This window comes from Rosa chinensis, chromosome 2, assembly GCF_002994745.2.
Source record: "Rosa chinensis cultivar Old Blush chromosome 2, RchiOBHm-V2, whole genome shotgun sequence".
NCBI classification, from domain to species: Eukaryota; Viridiplantae; Streptophyta; class Magnoliopsida; order Rosales; family Rosaceae; genus Rosa; species Rosa chinensis.
Window position 1 is genome coordinate 75,395,792 of NC_037089.1, and position 21,877 is coordinate 75,417,668.

Consider the following 21,877-nt stretch of genomic DNA (forward strand, 5'->3'; position numbering starts at 1 on the left):
TCGCCGCTCGTTCACATGTTTGTTTGCATTCAGAATGAGTAGGGCTTTATCAACTGAGTTGTTTTTGTATTTCTCATTTTCTCTCCTTTTATTTCTTTTTTTTTTATAGTGCAGTGAGTATTTGTTCGCAGAGATAAGAAGAGATATTTTTTTTTTCTTATTTATGTCTTATTGGTAATTTGACATGAGTTGAAAAAGTCAATTATTATTAAAAAAAAAAGTCTAAATACCAATATTAGAGATAAAAATAAATACCCGACAAAAGATGCATTCCTATAATAAAACAACTGCAATTGTTACTTTCAGTGTTGGGGTTGGTCTGAGTCCTAAATTACATTACTTTGACACACATTCTAGCTGATAGTAATGACAGGTAATGATCGGATAAAACCTATTTTACATAAAACAACCATTATTTAAAAATTTTGAGAAACAAGTTAGAGTCGTTTTATGTTTGGGAGAGGCCTTTGGACTAAACGAAAAGCTGAACCCGGTGACCCGGCCGGAGGGCTAATATGACAAAGCAGACTGAATTGTCAAGCCTCCATGCAAGAAAATTCTAATCATCCAACTGATGAAATCATGAGAAAGGTCAAGTCATCTTAACGGGCCCCACAACCTAATAAGAGCACATTTTTTTTAGTAGACGATGACCTCATAATTGATCCAAAAAGATACTATGCAATGATAAATTGAGAATGACAAACAAATTGCCTTATGTTATTATTATGTCTCTGTTTAGGATCATATCAATGAGCGGGTAGAACATGTTTAAGATTATTTCTGAAAAGTTTAGAAGTGTTTTTTTAAATTTAACAAAAATACTTTTAAATGATAAAACACATATCAAGTGATTCTCAAAACCACTTGCCACATTTTACTGATTTATAACTTTTATAATTTATAATAAATTTTTTTTAAAATAAATTCAAAAGCACTTCTAAATCTTTGGAAAAACAATCTCAAATAGACAAATGATTTTGTCACGAGTACATGATATTATTTTACAAAAATATGGGTGCTTAATATTTATGGTGATAAGAAAAAAAAACCTTGTAGAACTCATAAATATTACTAGCAACACAATCATAAGTCATAAACACTTTTATCAATTTATGAGTTCATCAACAATACTGACACTGTACGTTGGAATATATAAAAATGAGATGAGAGTTGAGAGCGAGTCCTCTCGAAACCCTAGCTCCATAATCAGCGGCCTGCTTCCATGGGAGTTATTGTCGCCTCCACACTCTCGTTCGCCTTATCGACCTTGCTTTGGCAAATCATCTCTATCCTCGATGTGAGCTAGGGTTGGTGCACTTTGCTTTATTTGGCAGTGCTGATTGGGCTGGTCCGATTCATGCCTCTACCCCGATGTGGGAGGCTCCATGGATATCTTTGCCTTTTGGGGTGGAGGTTATATTTATGTATCAGTCGGTGGCCTTTCTCTCATTGGATATGGTTGCGTTTCAATGGTGGAATTAGCGTTGGGCTGCTACTATTGGTCTCGATTGTAATGTTGCAAGACTGTGGCTGGCTTCTAATTTGTGGTTGCTCGAAAGTTGGATTCGTTGGGTTAAGATGGGCAAAGGAAAGCCTGCCTTGATGCAATTGACGCCATATCTGGTGGCAATCACGCATTGCCGAGTTTGGGTGTCTAGATCAAAATGGTTCGCTAAGTTTTCTATTATTTTTTGTGTGTGCTGCTTTTATTTTCAGGTAAATTTATCATTTCTACATTCTACAAAGAGTCTCAGTGTGTGTTTTATGCTGGGCTGCGTATAGTTTTGATTGATTTGCGGGTTTCTTGTATGCTCGGATTGTAGATTTTAATGATTTGATTTACAAATCTCAAGGTTGTGACAATAGTTCTATTGCTAGTAATTATATTAGGGGCTGCGACCACTTACCCAATTTCAGCATGAAAATTGCCCACTTACTCCACCAAGAGTTTTTTAACCCTAATTACCCAATCTAACCTATAGAGACAGTTTTGCCCCGAAATTACAAAATCCCAGTCTTTATCTCTCTCCTCATACCAGATCCGATCTCTCTCTCTCTGATATCTGATCCTCTCTCTCTCTGATCTCCGATCACCATATCCGGTTGCAACGATGGCGACGATGCCCTCCGTCGACAAGGCCGCCTGCTTCTCTCGGCCTGAAGACGACGACGCCGCCCTCCGTCGACCTAGCTGCCAGTTTCTCTATGGCCACCTTCGAAGTCATCAACGTTCAATTATCTCCAGTCATCAGTTCGACTCGATTTCGTTTCCAGACCCTTATCTTCGATGCCGAGTTCGTTTCCAGTCCTTCATCTTCGACGCCGAGATCTTTTCCAGGCCCTATCTCTCTCCGCAACCGACCCGAACGCCCGATGTGGCTGACCCGAAATTACAGTGATCGGAGCCGGCGCTGGAGCTTCTTCAACCTCCAAGAGCGATCGACGACTTATAAAACGACCGACTCGTCGTCCAGACCTGAACGTCGACCGATGTATAGCCTTCAGACGCCGGAGTCGAAGCCATGGTGCCGCCGAAGATGGTGATTGGGTGCCCAGAGCTTTACTGGGTGCCCAAATCAGTTTTTTTTTTTTAATTTTGATGGTCTACTGGGGGGCAGTAGACACATTATTGGCCCCCAGTAGACTTTGATACGCGGGACAGTGATCACTATAGTGTGGTGTTTTGATAAGTTACATGTTGTTTTCTGTGTATTAAAGTCAAATTATCTGTGAATCCTACAAAAATGTGCATTTTTTGTGGTCTATTGGGAGGCAGTAGAGACATTGGACTTTGTATTGGGAGGCAGTAATATGATTACTGGAGGGCAGTAATATGATTACAAATTGATCAATTGTTCATGTAGTGTATTCATTTTGGTTTTTGGAGTTCATACAATTCACTGGACGGCAATAATATGATTTTTGGGAGGCAATAATATAATTACTGGGGGCAGTAATATGATTACTGGGGGGCAGTAATATGATTACTGGGGGGCAATAATAGCCGGATTCCGGTCACCGGTCGCCGGAACCCGGTCACCGTTCGCCAGAGTCCGGTCACCGGTCGCCGGTCGCCGGAGACCGCGCCGGCCACTTGTCACCGGAGCACAACAAGGTGGAGGATGACTTCTCTCTCTAAGTGAGAAAGAAGGAGAGGGCAAAAAAGTCTCAAAAAAAAAAGGAAAAAGAATTAATTGGGTAAATGGGAAATAATCCCTTAGAGTGTTTTGGGTAAATGAGGTTAAAAAACAGTTGGTGGAGCAAGTGGGCAATTTTTAGCCTAAAATCGGGTAAATGATCATTTCCCCATTATATTAATAATGCTGAGAATTTACCTTCAATTTTTGTTAGTATCTATATAGGTGTTTCATAGCAGTGACAATAGTTATTTCCCCTCTATTTTATTTAGGATGCCATTTTGAGCGATTTCTATTACTAATTTCAATGAATTATTCTAAAAAAAACAAAAAATCCTAAAAGGTTCCGCTAGGCCTGTAGTTTATTTTCAAAATGGCGAAAACTGCAACCGTTGCTTTGATCCGAGCCTAATATTTCTTGCATTCTTCGTGCCAGCTTACGTGAGTTACGTCGCTATCTTGGACTTGGAAGAAAGCTAAATGTGAAAGGCCAAGATGCTACGTGTACCCAACGGTGCCTACCTAAGTGGCAGAAAGCAAAGAGCAACTTGGCGAGGTATTGGGTGCTTTATCCACAAGGGTCATATGGCCTAGGTTAACCAATTAAAGCTTAACGAAGAATCGTAACGTGATACCACTTGTCAACGTTCATGGAACGTTGCTTTTGTGACTCTAGTTTATGATAAGTTTCTTGAATATTTTACAAAAGGAACATTAAGATGGAATATTTAACATGCACACAACACACATTATAATAAGCTATTATTTTGTGAAAGTGGCGGAATAAGATAATCTTTTTGTTAAATTAATGTTGCTTTGTCTTTTCAATAATTAGTCACAATATTTTATTAGAAACAGTAAGTGTAATTGTCTTAACTGAATTATATGATCTTATTGAAATAAAAACATTTATAACTACTCTACTGTAGCTGATAAATGGAGACTCTCTAAAATTACTCAATATCGCTAGCAATGGAATTGAGCTGCTAACTTGCTTAGAACTTTTTTTTCCCTCCAAACACACGCACTCAACTTGCTTAGGCTAAAAGTGTTGTTCTAATATGTTTGTCTCGTTAATTTGTGAAATAAGCCAAGTCACATGAATAATATCATTTTCTTACTTTTAAGACACAAATTTTACATATGACATTTTAATATAATTTCTCACAATCAAAATCACCAAATATTATTTTTATATTTCATGCTTGGTACTTAAATTTTTAGTTCATTGAACTACATGAGGAGATGTTTAAATTTTTAAGTTTTTAATGATTATTCTAATTCGACACTCTCATTATTTACTGCTTGGTCCAAATTAGTAGTCAAAGTATTTTTAACTCTAGAAGAATGGATTGACATTTTCAATCAACACAAGAAAAAAACACAATTCATTTCGCGGAATAAATGCGCAGTTTTCCTAAAATAGACCGCCAAAACAAGTAAATTATGGGTCTGTGTTAAAAAGTAAATCAAATTCGATGGTCACCGAGCTGGAAATTCCTGATTGGACAGTAGCCCTATTACACTGGTCCTGCATCACCCACCCCACAAAACCCTCCCTCCCCCCCTCTCTCTCTCTCTCTCTCAGTCGACTACTTCTAGAAGCGGCACGCAGCCCTAGGTCTGCCTCCACACGCCTTCTTCCCCCTTTCGCTCTCCACACTCTCAGAAACGGTCATACTCTGTTTCTTCTCCATTCCTCTCCATACCTCCTCAATCATCAAAATCCTTATCCCCAAATCCCCTGCAACTTGATTTCGTCTATGAATGCGTGATCGTCGTCATGTATATAGCCACAGCCTCTTCCTCTGCCTCGGCTCTTCTCAGAGCTTCTAGGGCACGGTTCTTCTCCTCCTCCACTTCCACCTTGTCCAGAACCTTCTTGGCCGCGCCGCCCAAGCCTTCGTCGCATAGCTTCACCGCTCAGAGGCTTCTCAGCTCCTCGGCCGCCACTCGGTGGAGCCACGGCGTCCATTGGCGCGCTCCCTACACGCTTCGCTCTCAGATCAGAGCCATCGCTCCCGTCCTCGAACGCGTCCAGCGCAGGATCGCTACCATGGGTATACGCTCCACCTGATTATTCCTGATATCTTGGAGTTTCGATTTTGATTCGATTTGTTGTGTGTTTTGGAAATTTGGATTGGTTTTTTTTTTTTTTTTGGCTCTCGGACTGTGCTTACTAGTTGCGTAGACCGAGAAACTGAGGAAATGAAATGAAAATTCTAGTAAATTCGATCTAATTTTCGTATATGTATTCGTTTCGTAGTTACTGTTGTGAAATTGATTCGATTCTGGTACCTTATGATCTGAAATTTTCGAGATTATTTGTTGTGATTTTTAGCTTTGAATGATGTGATAGTTTGTATACTGATTGGTTTGTCTGTGTGGTTTCAGCTCCTGAGAGTCATCCATTCAAGGAGCATTTGACAGCTCTTCCCAAGCCAGGAGGCGGCGAGTATGGGAAGTTCTATAGCCTTACTTCACTGAAAGATCCGAGGATCGGTAATTTTCTTTGTGTACTTGTTGTTAGATTCTCTTTTTCTGTTCCTTGTTAATTTTGTATTGATGATAACGTTTTGTGTTTGTGTGACAGATAAGTTACCGTACTCTATCAGAATCCTGCTTGAATCTGCTATTCGTAATTGTGACAACTTCCAAGTAAAGAAGGAAGATGTTGAGAAAATTCTTGACTGGGAAAATACTGCTCCAAAGCAAGTTGAAATTCCTTTCAAGCCTGCTCGTGTACTCTTGCAGGTACTTCACTCTACGTCATGGGTTGAATCACTCTTTGCATGGTCAACAGTTTGTTATAACAACTTACCAACTGTTATTGGTATTAGTATCTTATACCCTGATTTTGTTGCCAGGACTTTACAGGAGTGCCAGCTGTGGTTGACCTTGCTGTAATGCGTGATGCTATGAACAATCTTGGCAGTGATTCTAACAAGATCAATCCCTTGGTATGTGGAGTTCTTATTATGTGCATTCACAATTCATAGTACTGAAGTTACTTGTCTGTGGTTCGTTATCAGTGTTCTCAAATGTTAACTCAATCAACTTGTAAATGTAAATTTAGTATATTGTACCCTTTTTATGGATGTTGCATTTTCTTAGCACTTGTTCCACTCTTATGCAGGTTCCTGTTGATCTTGTTGTTGATCACTCCGTTCAAGTCGATGTTGCAAGATCAGAAAATGCAGTGCAGGCAAATATGGAGCTAGAATTCCAGAGAAACCGGGAGAGATTTGCTTTTCTTAAATGGGGTTCTACTGCTTTCCAAAATATGCTTGTTGTTCCACCTGGTTCTGGCATTGTTCATCAGGTAAAGTAGTTTGAAAGCAGTATATCGAGTTCAGATGGCTGGACTTATCACTTTACATTTCTATAATAACATAAGATATACTGAGCTATATAACATCTTGAATGCTGCTTATTTATACTACTATGTATCTGGGGTGGAGTTACTTGACATGTCTTAATTTCAGGTCAATCTTGAATATCTTGGACGGGTTGTTTTCAACACTAATGGCTTGCTGTACCCCGACAGTGTGGTTGGAACTGATTCCCATACAACCATGATTGATGGTTTGGGAGTAGCTGGCTGGGGAGTTGGGGGTATTGAAGCAGAAGCTACTATGCTTGGTCAGGTATGTCAAGTCCGAAATAATATACAAGCACATATTTGGTTTGAAAAAAGGGTTGCTTCTTGTGTCAGGCTTTTTCTTGATGCGTACTTGCATGCTAAAGCCAGCATGCTTGACACTCTTCTGAACTGTTACTAATTCTTTATGCCTTAAAACTGACAGCCTATGAGCATGGTGTTGCCTGGAGTTGTTGGGTTCAAGTTATCTGGAAAGTTGAACAATGGTGTTACTGCTACTGACTTGGTCTTGACTGTCACACAAATACTGAGGAAGCATGGAGTTGTGGGAAAATTTGTTGAGTTTTATGGTAATTTGATTCTCTCTAGGTGTACTTCAAGCAGTGATTGCTTTCCTTGTTAAAATGGCCATGTATGACGTGTAATTTTTGTATGTGCCTGTAGGGGGTGGTATGGGTGAACTGTCGTTAGCCGACAGGGCTACTATTGCCAATATGTCTCCTGAATATGGTGCAACCATGGGGTTCTTCCCAGTAGATCATGTTACTTTACAATATCTCAAATTGACTGGTAGAAGCGATGAAACTGTAAGTACTTTACCAAATAACAAGAGTTATGGCAATTAGCTTCCCAATTGTTTTCTTTACTATTTCAGATAAGTGACCTCTTTATTGAATTATAGGTGGCAATGATTGAAGGTTATCTTCGGGCAAATAAATTGTTTGTTGACTATAATGAGGTAAGATCGTAATTGTTCTAACTCGTTAATAAATTGCTGAATTAACTTTTTCAATCTGATATGCATATGTTGACAAAATGTTCTGTTATGTCAGCCTGAATCAGAAAGAGTTTACTCATCTTACCTGGAATTGGACCTTTCACAAGTTGAGCCCTGTATTTCAGGACCAAAGAGGTGCTTTTTCTTTGGTGTAAATTTCTCTGGTTTCATAAACTTTATTTTTTATTCACATATAATTTGTATTTCTGGCAGACCTCATGATCGCGTGACCTTGAAAGATATGAAAGCTGACTGGCATGCCTGTCTTGATAACAAGGTTGGGTTCAAGGTGAGTTGTTAACCAATGCTCCCTGATCCTTTATTTTTTTTTGACGTTCTGACCCATGAATAATAGACATTGTTGACCTTAGGCTACTTAAGGATCCCATCTAACTCGTGATCTTCGTACAATTATAATTTTCCTGAACTTGCTATTGTCATTGCTGTTGTCACCCGGTATAGTCAACTGCTGCATTAATAGCTGCAACTTGCTCAGAAATAGAAAATGAAAACATTATATGCAAGTACCTCATCATTTCTGTTCTTGCGTTTAAAACTAATCTCCTGCCACTTATGACACTCATATCCTGCTTTTTGAACACCAATTTCCTTACATCTGAACCTTAGCAAGTATTGTTGCTGTTAGTCAATTTGCAGTGAAATTTTAGAGAGGCAGAGGTGTGGATTGAAGTGATTATGGAAATACTGTCTGTATGTCGAGTTTGTAGTGATATGGCATGTCAAATCATGGTTATAGGATTTTAGATATTCAGTGCACCCAGAAACTGGATAACTAGGTAGTTGAAACACTATTATTATTCAATCATTTGTCCACCATCATTTCTAAAATAAATTCTTATGATGTAGGGATTTGCTATACCAAAAGAGGTACAAGACAAAGAGGTGAAGTTTTCATTCCATGGGCAGCCAGCAGAGCTTAAGCATGGTAGTGTTGTCATTGCTGCAATCACAAGCTGCACCAATACATCAAACCCAAGTGTCATGCTTGGGGCTGCTCTTGTTGCAAAAAAGGCCTGTGAACTTGGTCTACGGGTAAGTCATCCATGCAGTTATCATCTAGCATATTCCATCTCCATCTCCATCTCTCTTTCTCTCTCTCTCTCTCTCTCTCTCTATATATATATATATATATATATATATATATATGTTGTTTCAAATGGAATGTACAAGCTTCTCTTTGTAATGGTTTATTGTTTCACCAATGACTCAGGTCAAGCCATGGGTAAAAACAAGTCTTGCCCCGGGTTCTGGAGTTGTTACAAAATATCTGCTCCAGAGGTAGTTTTATGTGCCGAGAATTTTGCTACTTATATTATCAATATGTATGGTCAATTGAATTTAAATCATTTGATGCAGTGGGTTGCAAAAGTATCTAAATGAACAGGGTTTCAATATTGTTGGATATGGATGCACGACATGCATTGGAAATTCAGGGGATTTAGATGAAAGTGTTGCTTCTGTCATAGCCGACAATGGTAACATTGATTTTAACGAACTGATATCATATTCAACTCTTAGCTACTTTATCTGTTGCTCGTGCCTCTAAATTTCTTTGCTTCTGTTGCAGATATAGTAGCAGCTGCTGTGCTTTCTGGAAACAGGAACTTTGAGGGCCGTGTACATGCATTGACAAGGGCTAATTACCTTGCCTCACCTCCTTTAGTGGTTGCTTATGCCCTGGCTGGCACGGTACTCCCTTTTTACCTGCTTTGAGTGCAATTTACTTATTTTGTTCTTCATATTGGTGATTTCCCATAGACAATAGTCAACTACCTTAGTTATACCCATAAATAGAGGTTGCTTTTTAACTATATATTTGAGAGATTTTATTGGTTTCAGTGTCTTTTTTTTTCCGTGATTCTCTGCTCTCTGAAGAAGTGATAAGAGTTTTTATCAATTTATGCCAAGAGACTGTTATTGAGTCAGTAGAGTGGAATAGAATGATTTACATTCATTTCTAGTGATGTGTGAGCTCTATCTTCATTTGGTGCCCCCAAATACCAATTTTTTGACAAATGAATTGTTGTTGTTTAAAATAGTAGAAATTCCTGCGATATCACATTTTATAATCCTCGAATGTTCTCCGTGTGTAGCTTTTATATCGCTGTTATGAATGTTGGCAGTCGGTATTATTTCTTATTGAATGATATTGTTTGGTATTGAATCACTTTTCATCAAGTTTTGCTGCCTGTTCTCCCCATGGATGAACTACATAGCGTGAGAGAATCATAATTTACCAGTCTGCACACAGTAATCTATTTCATTAAATGAACCATTAACTCACATGATTCACCATCAATCATGTCCCAGGTTGACATTGATTTCGATAAGGAGCCAATTGGAACAGGCAAGGATGGTAAGAGTGTCTATTTTAGGGATATCTGGCCATCTTCAGAAGAGATTGCACAGGTATAATAGTCAGATTCACTCTGGTTGTTTATTGGTTACAATGTTATAGGTTATGAAGTGAACTTATGATTGCTTATTTTGTAGGTTGTGCAATCCAGCGTGTTGCCAGAAATGTTCAGAAGCACTTATGAGTCTATTACTAAAGGCAACCCCATATGGAATCAGCTGTCGGTTCCAGAAACCAAACTGTACTCTTGGGACCCTAACTCAACCTATATTCATGAGCCCCCATACTTCAAGGGCATGACCATGGATCCTCCTGGTGCTCATGGTGTGAAGGATGCCTACTGCCTGTTAAACTTTGGTGACAGTATTACAACAGATCACATCTCCCCAGCTGGAAGCATCCACAAGGATAGTCCTGCTGCAAAATACCTTCTTGAACGTGGAGTGGATCGCAAGGACTTCAATTCCTATGGAAGTCGTCGTGGCAATGATGAAGTGATGGCAAGAGGAACTTTTGCCAATATTCGCCTTGTCAACAAGCTATTGAATGGAGAAGTGGGTCCTAAAACAGTTCACATTCCTTCCGGAGAGAAACTCTCTGTGTTCGATGCTGCAACGGTTAGTTCCTTTCACCAAATATTTGCCAAATCTTTCTGGTTTTGTTTTACGTTTGAACTCTCTTTAATTAAATGTCTTCTTTTCCTTTTCCTTTTTGTTCAAGCACTTGATTTGTTACCATGCTTTCAAATATTTGCTACTCACTAGTGAATTTACTGTCTTTAGTCCTGCAAAATCTTTCTTGTTGTGAATGGCATTTTTTCATGCTTCTGCAATGTAGATTTTTTTTTTTGGTAAAATTTGATCAAGGTACTCACATCATTATTGGGAACTAGAGGCTGTAATCATGCATTTCCTTTAAAATTGAACTTTATTGTAAAAAAATCAAAAGATTCAATGATATATTCTATGAGAATGGTTAGTCAAAATAAACTGTTTACTAAATCTTTGCAATAAATGTAATTGTATTCCAGAAATACAAGTCTGCTGGGCAGGACACCATTGTTTTGGCTGGTGCTGAGTATGGAAGTGGAAGCTCCAGGGATTGGGCTGCCAAGGGCCCAATGTTGTTGGTAAGTTGTTTTATGGCAGTGTTTCAAATGATTTCAGGGATTTCTTTATTGCTGTGATCACTCGTCTGACTGAGTATAACTTCGGGCGTGCAACAGGGTGTTAAAGCAGTGATTGCTAAAAGTTTTGAGAGGATCCATCGCAGTAATTTGGTGGGTATGGGTATTATTCCACTTTGTTTCAAAGCTGGTGAGGATGCAGATACACTAGGATTGACTGGTCATGAACGTTATACCATTGACCTCCCTAGCAATATTAGTGAGATAAAGCCTGGCCAAGATGTGACTGTCACCACGGACAGTGGAAAGTCTTTTGTATGCACTGTGCGCTTCGACACTGAGGTAATTTTCCGTTCTTTTGCTTGCAAAAGCATCATCTTCTCCCGGTGTTCTGTTCGCTGCTCAAATGGTGTGTTATGTGAACGGTTTCTTAAAGTTCTTTCAAGGTGGTTTCATATTTTTTTGTGTTTGCTTCTGCAGGTGGAATTGGCTTACTTCAACCATGGAGGTATTCTTCCATATGTGATAAGGAACCTGAGCAAGCAGTAATTGAATCGCTGTTTCAGAGACGTGCTCCACATCATGCAAGCGCATTCAATTGTAAAATGTGAGGAAGCAAAATAAAGTTTCGAATAATCGGAAAAGATCCCTTTCAAGGGACAGAGGTATTTTTTTTGGAAATTTATTCAAGGACTGCCCGCGCTGCCCGGGGTGTTTAGGCGTGTTGGTTGGTCTGTTAACAGGGTCAAACAATAGTTTTGAGTAATATAATTTTTCCCTCTTCCGATCGTTGCTTGTTCTAAAGCAGTTAAAATATATATACCTTGGGGTTTCAAGGTCACCATGTGATATAGGCAGTGTTATGCCTCAACAGTAACCTCATCAATGTGATTTTTGTTCATGGCAAGCTGATTCCAAGCATTGTTCCGTTCTTTTATTGATGGGCCATTGATGATTTCGGTTCTTAACGCCGCTTTTTTACTCTGCTGTGATGAGCTAGTATTTTTTCATACCCAAAAACAATGTATTCATGATCTTCTAGCACTTGTATATTGTTTGAATACGAAGAATTTCTTTGAAGTGTCATACATTATACCAGCAAGCCAGCAGCATAAATCCCAATAATATATGGCAAAACACAACATGAACATGGCTTAATGACTCCTTTCCACTAACTAAAAAAGAGGAAATTTTTTTTATTTCACACTTCTTTTATTTTTGGTTATTATTGGATCTTTATTGCAATATTTGAACTACTTTGATTCATCACTAAGATTTTGGTACTACAGTTTCTTTTCAGAACATTCGTGTAATAAGTCCCGTATCTTTCTTAGGTTCTTCGGTTGGTCTTCCTTCTCAATGAAATTGTGTTAAAAGTCTTTTTTTTTTTTGGGACTAATTGGATGAAGGTGGTCTGATTAATGGCAATTGGTTTCACATAATGCATGAAATTCAATTTCTTGCTATCAATTATGATGCTTCAGGACATAAACAAATCAGATTCGACACATATCTTGCATCCTTGATGACAAAAATGCAAATTTATGATGTTTTGATTTACTCTAAGTGAAGGTATAAAATGAAAATTTCAAACCATCTGCTCTTTAAACTAAGTCACCAACTAAACAAATGCAAGTCATCAACTAAACAACATTGCATTGGTTGTTTTAAGATTATAGTGAATGTATCTTATGACTAAGTGTAAGATTTTCCTCACGATTTTACCTCTAATTTCTATTCACGTATTTATAAATTCATTTTAATCAACTTGTAATTAAGACAGTAAACAATGCTTTTGCATCAATAATAACGAAAGTAAAAAAAAAAAAAAAAAACCATACTATGAGAGCAGCACTGCTCTTCCTCAACCCTAGCCCCCTGAGGTTGGACGATCTATTTCCAGCCATTAATAACCGATTTCTATGCCAGCCATGGTTCTGGCTATCACACAGTTCAATAAGGGCGGTGGTGTGGGTTCCGACTCAACACCAAGGAAACACAGAGGAACCTGGTTGTCATATGAAAATTGCTTTACCTGATCTGGAGACCTTAGCGTTCTCCGGCGATGAATGGAACATGATCGATCAACTCCAAACCAAGGCACTCCTCGTCAATCTGATCTTGATTAGTTCTGGCGAGTGGTGTCGGGGTATGGGCGGTCGCACTGGAGGTCGGCTCCTCGAAGATGGTGCAGCTAGTCGGCACTCCAAAGGATGGCGCAATGCCTCTCGACGTGGTCTCAACGGCGCCAGTGACACAACGTCACAGCTACAGTCAAGCTCGCCCATTGGGCTGACATGCTTTCTCTGGGTTGGGTCAAGGCCTCAGGGCCTCATCTTGGACCTCAAAGAAAGTGGGCTAGCCTTTTGGGGCTGGTTTATATCTAAGTTTTTTTTTCTTGGCCTATTTTACTGTGTCATAGTGTTACCATAGTCTATGGGCTTACTTTAAATAAGTGCGATAAATTTGAATATAGTTGGTTTATTCTATGTACCACTATGACTCCCCATGAATTCTTGTTCTGTCCATTATTATGTGACAGTGGGTGGGTATGTAATGGCCTTCTTGACATGTGTTTTCTATGAATGAAATTATTATTAATTCAAAAAAAAAAACAAAAAAAAAAAAACAAAATTCAACATTTTAGATTACACCAATATCTTAAAAAGGAATCTGTTAGAGAATCAAATAATATGTTAGGATAGGTGTGCAATTAGACAGTTTTTTTTTTTTGGGATTAAATACTGTTTTCAATGAAGTTCATTGAAGGTTGAAGGTTGAATTCATACTTATTATAGATTCTGGTTAAACATCCATTGTATTGCTAGCATGCGAGATGGATGAGTTTAGAAGCTTATGTTCACAATAAGGATAGTTAAACGACTGGAAAACCTGCTGATAATAATTTGCACCAGTTATATATGATTGCTACATACCAAGTACACGTCGATCTCAAATTTTCTATCGACATTTATTTTAGACGTGGGGCGAAACAATGAATCAAGTGAACAAATTTGCATTTTGAGGTTAATTCTAACTCAAAAGGTAAAAGTAAAAACAAATATGATATTGTCATACTGTTGGTGAAATTACAATAAAATTATAATTTCTCTTGAGAAATTCGTTGACAATAGGCTGAGGCGGCGCGAATATCTTGCTCTCTTTAAGGAGATTCAAGCCCTCTGCGGAACAATGCTGGTGCACTAGAAATCTCTTGACTTGTCCCCTCTAGGATACAATAGCCCAACAACAAGTTGTGTGGTTCACACCAACCTGCACAAATTGGAGGAACCCAAAGCTCCACCAAAAGAACACCTTTCTTTGGCCAAAAGAACAAAAAACACTTTGGAGTTTTTTGAGAGAAAGTTGATGGGTGAATAACAGAGTAAGAGTTTGATATATGTTAGCATGCAACAAATGATGCTATTTATAGGCTCTTATTATACTCCCTACAATTAATAGGGTAGTAACCAAATGCCATAGGTTACAAAAATTAAAACCCAAAATAAATCAAAATAAAACACCATGAGTTACAAAATAAAATTCAAAATAAATTCAGAATTTAAACACAAAATAAATTCACCCAAATTTAATTTCAATAATAAATAAAATATTAAAATGTTACAACATTCCCCCACTCATTTTAATATTTTAAAAACAAATATAAACCAAAGTTACCGGCCAAAGACAAACCATTATGCATCACGAATGTGTGCTCTGCATTGAACCTTCACTTAATGAAACAGCAATCCCTACTTCAGAGTTGATAGTGGTCTCAGACTTGAACTACAACTACTTAAGGGAAAATAAGAACTACTGCTCACACATAATAATTCAGGTGTTAATATGAGCTTTATTAGCCATCAGGTTACGATCTTGTGCTTATCCCGGTTTTCATGAGTGCATTTCAAGAATAAGCCCAATTCTCATAGAGAGCGGCCCTACTCTCACACTCATATAGGTAAAATCCGTCAAGGATACTCTTGTAACTATAACATCCCACTCATATGAGCTACATATTTTATTAAGAGTTTAAAGTGAACTCAACCTTCATATACGTTACAAGATTAATGCACTTACATCATAGGGATGAGTAAGAAAATATAGTGCATTTTTCTTACGGCCACCTTATGATTCGTTTTTCCCATTGAACTCAGTTTTTAGGATCTCTAATCACCGGGTTGGGTGTTCTCATATATGGCTCATGATGATATGAGCTTCAATCCCATCCCCCTCGATGTACTCCAGACCTTATCCCTTGCCAATCCCTCAGTTAAAGGATCTGCAAGATTATCACATGACTTAACATAATTCACATTAATAATTCCATCACTCAAATATGATCTCACAGTACTGTGTTTTCTTATTATAGGTCTGGATTTACCGTTATAATAACGGTTATTTACTCTACCAATAGCTGCAGTGCTATCACAATGAATCAATATAGGTGGTATAGGTTTTTCCCACAAGGGAATTTCATGCAATAAATCTCTCAACCAATTTGCTTCTTCACTTGCTGAAGCAAGAGCAATAAGTTCAGCTTCCATGGTTGAATTAGATATTATTGTTTGCTTCTTTGATTTCCAACAAATAGCACAACCACCTAATGTAAAGATATAACCAGTGGTAGAAAGAGAATCACCTGACAGAGTATTCCAATCGGCATCACAAAAGCCTTCAAGTACAGCAGGATATTTTTTATAAAATAATCCATAATTTTTAGTACCAAGAAAATATTTCATAACACGCTCAATTACATGCCAATGTTCTTTACCTGGTTTACTTGTGAACTAAGTACTCCAACTGCATATGCAATGTCAGGTCTAGTGCAGTCAGTTGCATAGCGCAAATTGCCAATTATGCTAGCATATTCCTTTTGATTAATCACATCATTTTCACTCTCAATAGGAAATAAGTGAACACTAGAATCAAAAGGAGTAGACACATGCTTATGGCCAACATAATCATATTTTTTCAAAATTTTCTCAACATAATGTGACTGATCAAGAAAAATACCATCACATGTTTTTGTTATTTTCATGCCCAAAATAACATTAGCCTCACCAAGATCTTTCATATCAAAATTGCTCTTAAGCATAGTTTTTGTCTCATCAATTACATGCAACTTTGAGCCAAAAATTAGTAGATCATCCACATAGAGGCTAATAATAACATGTGAATTTTTCCAAGATTCATAATATATGCATTTGTCACATTCATTTGATTTATAAACATTTTCAATCATGCAGGAACCAAATTTTTCATGCCACTGTTTTGGAGCCTGCTTTAAACGATAAAGAGATTTAGATAACTTACATACCTTGTGCTCTTGACCAGGTTCTATAAAACCTTCTGGTTGATCCATATAAATCTCTTCATCTAAATCACCATTTAGAAAAGCTGTTTTCACATCCATTTGATGAATAATCAAATCATGAATTGCAGCAATAGCAATCAATAATCTAATTGATGTAATCCTTGTAACCGGAGAAAAAGTATCAAAAAAGTCTAGATCAGGTTTTTGCTTAAAGACTTTAGCAACAAGTCTAGCTTTATATATGTCTACACTTCCATCCGGTTTGAGCTTTTTTCTAAAGACCCATTTACACCCAATGATTTTAAAACCTGTTGGTAAATCCACTAATTTCCAAGTATTATTAGAAATTAGAGACTCCATTTCATCATTCACAGTCTCTTTCCAGAAAATTGCATCTGGTGATGATAAAGCTTCATGTAAAGAAATAGGATTTTCCTCAATATTATAAACATAATAGTCAGGGCCAAAATCTTTTTCAACTCTAGCTCTCTTACTTCTTCTAGATTCATTTTCATTAGTTTCTTGTATATGCAAATTAGAAGAAGAAGAACTAGGTTGTGTAAAAACATTTTCTCTAGATTCTTGATCCCCAATATTTTTCGATTTAAAAGAAAATTTTTCTTCATGAAAAATTGCATCACCAAATTCAATCACAACATGATTTTCAACATCAAGAAATCTATAGGCTATACTATTTAAAGCATATCTAACGAAAACACAAGTAGTAGCTCTAGTACCCAATTTTGGTCTTTTAGGGTCAGTTAACCTCACAAAGGCTAGACAACCCCAAACTCTAAGATAATCCAAATTTGGTTTATGCCCCTTCCACACCTCAAAAGGTGTAATTTTTGTATTTTTATGTGGCACACTATTCAACACATAACAAGCAGTTAAAACTGCTTCACCCCAAAGATTAGAGGGAGCACCTGAATAAGCATTTGTTAACTCAATCAAAGTTCTATTTTTTCTTTCTGCCACATCATTTGATGCAGGTGAATAACGTGGAGTAACTTCATGAATCACTCCTAAAGATTGAACAAAAGAATTGAATTCAGAAGAATCATATTCTCTCCCTCTATCACTTCGGAGCCTTTTAATTTTTTTACCAAATTGATTTTCAACCTCAAGGAGGAACTCTTTAAATTTGGCAAAAACATCACTTTTATTTTTCAACAAATAGACATAAGCATATTTAATTGGAACAATCATCAATAAAAGTGATAAAATACCGGTTACCTCCACGAGTTAAAAGTCCCTCAAATTCACACAAGTCTGTATGAATTAATTCCAATAGCTCGGTATGCCTTTCAACATTTTTGTGAGGCCTTCTAGTAATTTTTGCTTTACTGCAAATCTCACATTTTTCAAAATCTTTTTGCATTGAAGGAATTAAACCCAAGCTACTCATGATTCCCACATATCTACTATTTATATGACATAAACGTGCATGCCAAAAATTCAAAGAAGAGAGCATATAAACTGAAGTAGATGCTTTATTATTATTCTCAATATTCAATTTGAACATGCCATCACAAGCATAACCTTTGCCCACAAATACACCTTTTTTGGTGATCACATATTGGTCAGATTCCATAGTTTGTTTGAAACCCGCCTTATTAAGAAGATAACTAGACATCAAATTTTTTCTCATGGAGGGTATATGCAACACATCTTTCAAAGTTAGCACCCTACCAGAAGTAAATTTGAGTTCCACCTCACCAGTTCCAAGCACATGAGTAGTATGTGAATCTCCAAGCATAACTGTTTTGGGCTCCTTAAAAGGAGTGTATTTCTTGAACCAATCTTTATCATAACAGATGTGCCTATTAGCACCACAATCTGCCAACCATCCTTCAACACTTTGAACCATATTTACATCAGTTATCACTGCCACATATGGTTCTTCAGTGACGTGAGCTTGAGGAACAGCCTCACGTTTTCGATAATTGCAATTTCGAGCAATATGCCCACTTTTGCCACAAACATAACAACAAGTATATTGTTGCTTATTTTCTGAAGAAGGATATTGGTTCTTATTCACATAGCTTGGCTTGCCTTTATTCTGTTAGTGAGATTTACCAACTTTTTTCATATTTTTCTTCTTTGGCTGCATAAGAGAATTTTTATGAAAATGACCATTGGGCATATTATTGTTGGAAGATACTAAATTTACCTTGGAGGTGTCATTGTTTGTATCTTGCATAAGAACATCTTGACCTCTTGCTTCCTCCTCATCGCGGATGCGAGTGGTTAAGGTCTCCAAAGAAATCTCCTTTTGCTTGTGACGCATGAAGTTTTGGAACTCTCTCCATGTTAATCTGCAAAACTTCTCTATATTTCTTTGAATAACAGTGAGTAGTTCATTATAATCATAAACAATATATGAGAAATAAGTCAATAGATAAAAAATAATATTTATACTCATCTTTCTCAAATTGAGATCTCCCATATTGTCACACGGTTTCTCTTGTGCATGCTCCATCTTCGTAGAATCTCCTTAAAATCGTTGGTGAAATTACAATAAAATTATAATTTCTCTTGAGAAATTCGTTGACAATAGACTGAGGCGCGGGTATCTCGCTCTCTTTAAGGAGATTCAAGCCCTCTGCGGAACAATGCCGGTGAACCAGAAATCTCTTAACTTGTCCCCTCCAGGATACAACAGCCCAACAACAAGTTGTGTGGCTCACACCAACCTGCACAAATTGGAGGAACCCAAAGCTCCACCAAAAGAACACCTTTCTTTGGCCAAAAGAACAAAAAACACTTTGGAGTTTTTGAGAGAAAGTTGATGGGTGAATAACAGAGTAAGAGTTTGATATATGTTAGCATGCAACAAATGGTGCTATTTATAGGCTCTTAGGACACTCCCTACAATTAATAGGGTAGTAACCAAATGCCATAGGTTACAAAAATTAAAACCCAAAATAAATCAAAATAAAACACCATGAGTTAAAAAATAAAATTCAAAATAAATTCAGAATTTAAACACAAAATAAATTCACCCAAATTTAATTTCAATAATAAATAAAATATTAAAATGTTACAACACATACTAATTAACTGTAGCCATACCAAATATAATCAACACTAATTTGTAGTTTTGTACAATTAGTAGGGAGAGAGAGATAAAATCATCAACATTGGTCTTCTGAAATACTCTCTAAAATTGGTCTCCAACTTTCGTCAGTAGTTGTATGTTTTCCATATTGATCTGCGGAAACCCTCTTTCCTGATCTGGACTTCAATGAACTTAACAATTGCTCCACAGAAGAGCGGTTGAAATTGAATCGTTCTTGTAATTCAGTAGTCATTTCAACTTTCAACTCTTGTGTCACCATCAGTCTAATCCTCACAGCTCCAATACTACAATTTCTTTTCAGAAAATTGGTGTAATGTTGAAGGATATCGACATAATGTGTGCATCTACAAACTGGGGTTTAGAGTTGTAATAGGAATGTATTCTAGGTATTCAATTGTAATCAGATTCTATTACCTTTTTGGGTACCTTGTAACTCCCAATTTAAAGGGCTCCTATTATCAATGATAACACATAATTCTATTCTCCTACAACATGTAAGACTTTGGTACCACAGTTCCTTTTCAAAACATTGGTGTAACAAGTCCCGTATCTTTCTTAGCTTCTTCGTTTGCTTTTGCTTCTCAATGAAGTTGGGTTAAAATCTGGGAAACTTCAGGAGAATTTCAACTACCATTTCACTAATCACAACTAGACGGTTTTTGAAGAATAAAAGTTTTTTTTTTTGGGGGCAAATTGAATAAAGGTGGTCTGATTAATGGCAATTGGTTTTAGATAATGTATGAAGTTCAATTTCTTGCTATTATTTCTGATGCTTCAGGACATAAAAGAAATTAAATTCGACACATACCTTGCATCCTTGATGACAAATTTACAAATTTAAGAAGTTTTAATTTACTAAGTGAAGGTATAAAATGAAAATTTCAAACAATCTGCTCTTCAAAGTAAGTCACCAACTAAACAACATTGCATTTGCTATTTTAGGATTAAATTGAATGTATCTTAAGACTAAGTGATTGTTAAGATTTTCCTCACGAGTTTTTCTCTTCAAAATTTCTATTCAGGCATTTATAAATTTATTTTAATCAACTTGTAATCAAAACAGTAAGAAATGCCTTTGCATCAATCACAACAAAATTACAAAATTACAACATTTTAGTTTACTCCAATATCTTTTTAATCTGTTAGAGAATCAAATAATATGTTAGATAGCTGTGCAATTAGACAGTCTTTTTTTTTTTGGAATAAATATTGTTTCCAATGAAGTGCTTTGAAGGTTGAAGATTGAATTCATAGTTCTTATCAATTCTGGTTACACCTCCATCGTATTGCTAGCATGCGAGATGGATGAGGTTAGAAGCTCATGTTCACAATATGCATAGTTAAACGACCGGAAAACCTGCTGATAATAATTTGCACCAGTTATATATGATTGCTACATATATATACCAAGTCGATCTCAGATTTTCTATCGACATTTATTTTAGACGTGGGGCGAAACAATGAATCAAGTGAACAAATTTGCATTTTGAGATTAATTCTAACTCGAAAGGTAAAAGTAAAACAAGTTTGATATCGTCATACTAATTAACTGTAGCCACACCAAATATAATCAACACTAATTTTTACAATTAATAGGGAGAGAGAGAGATAAAATCATCAACATTGATCTTCTGAAATACTCTCTAAAACTGGTCTCCAACTTTCGTCAGTAGTTGTATGTTTTCCAATTTGATCTGCGGAAACCCTCCTTCCTGATCTGGACTTCAATGAACTTAACAATTGCTCCACAGAAGAGCGGTTTGAAATTGAATCGTTCTTGTAATTCAGTAGTTGTTTCAACTCTTCTTGAGTCACCACCAGTCTAATCCTCACAGCTCCACTTTTAGACTCATCATGCGTACCATTCTTTATTCCTCTACCACCATCATCTTCATCTTCTGGTAAATTAAATCTCACCGTCTTCTTCTCCTTCTTCCACGACATTGGTGTCCCTGTGGGCTGTATTGCTTCTACTTCCTTTTCAGCTGGCTCATGCCTGTCATGATCTTGTGCCGAAACCTTGCTATTACTTCTCATCATGCAATTCCCCATTTCTCAGATCAGATGAAAGAAAGAAGAACAGTAATGGAATGAAACTACAGAGAAATCAAAGAGAGAAAATCAGAGAACGTGAAAAACACAGAGAGAGATAGTAGGAGAGGTTGCAATTGAAGCATAACAATTTATAAAGATATATAGAGAAAGGCGGCCAAACAAGGTGGAGTAAAAGCGGCACATGCAGCTGCGTTTGTTGCGCCGGGTATTTCAAAAGACAAAGTGGAGATTAACATTTAACTAATTAATATTGCTTCAGACCATTACAAGCTACCTTTCCTATATTTAATTAAGCTTCCTCATACAAAATAGCAGAGCCAAACCGAGTACGAGTAGTATGTCTTTGTTTTATTCGACTTTACGTGACTGCAGCTATATCCTTTTCAAAACTCTAGGTCAAC

At 37.0% G+C, this 21,877-nt stretch overlaps 2 protein-coding genes across 2 annotated transcripts; one reads left to right on the forward strand and one right to left on the reverse strand.

Moving 5' to 3' along the window:
• The first annotated feature begins 4,712 nt into the window (after window positions 1-4,712).
• On the forward strand, window positions 4,713-11,959 carry LOC112186109 (aconitate hydratase, cytoplasmic). Its single transcript, XM_024324468.2, has 20 exons — window positions 4,713-5,200; window positions 5,535-5,642; window positions 5,734-5,894; window positions 6,008-6,100; window positions 6,277-6,462; window positions 6,626-6,787; window positions 6,947-7,091; window positions 7,186-7,328; window positions 7,424-7,480; window positions 7,575-7,654; window positions 7,733-7,808; window positions 8,387-8,572; window positions 8,751-8,818; window positions 8,897-9,015; window positions 9,108-9,229; window positions 9,851-9,949; window positions 10,034-10,513; window positions 10,927-11,025; window positions 11,122-11,364; window positions 11,503-11,959. The coding sequence occupies exons 1-20, from the start codon at window positions 4,924-4,926 to the stop codon at window positions 11,569-11,571; spliced, it is 2,973 nt and encodes a 990-aa protein (XP_024180236.1). The 5' UTR covers window positions 4,713-4,923; the 3' UTR covers window positions 11,572-11,959.
• A 9,079-nt stretch (window positions 11,960-21,038) lies between these two features.
• LOC112185006 lies at window positions 21,039-21,473 on the reverse strand. Its single transcript, XM_024323223.1, has one exon. It carries the CDS (start codon window positions 21,471-21,473, stop codon window positions 21,039-21,041), a length of 435 nt encoding a protein of 144 aa, XP_024178991.1.
• Between the last annotated feature and the right edge of the window lie 404 nt (window positions 21,474-21,877).

What these genes read in the sequence shown, in the direction of transcription:
- LOC112186109 (XM_024324468.2), top strand. Translation starts at nt 4,924, where the DNA reads ATGTATATAGCCACAGCCTCTTCCTCTGCCTCGGCTCTTCTCAGAGCT. An exon ending in GCGCAGGATCGCTACCATGG is followed by an intron (nt 5,201 to 5,534) that starts GTATACGCTCCA and finishes GTGTGGTTTCAG; the next exon opens with CTCCTGAGAGTCATCCATTC. An exon ending in TGTATTTCAGGACCAAAGAG is followed by an intron (nt 7,655 to 7,732) that starts GTGCTTTTTCTT and finishes TATTTCTGGCAG; the next exon opens with ACCTCATGATCGCGTGACCT.
- LOC112185006 (XM_024323223.1), bottom strand. Translation starts at nt 21,473, where the DNA reads ATGGGGAATTGCATGATGAGAAGTAATAGCAAGGTTTCGGCACAAGAT.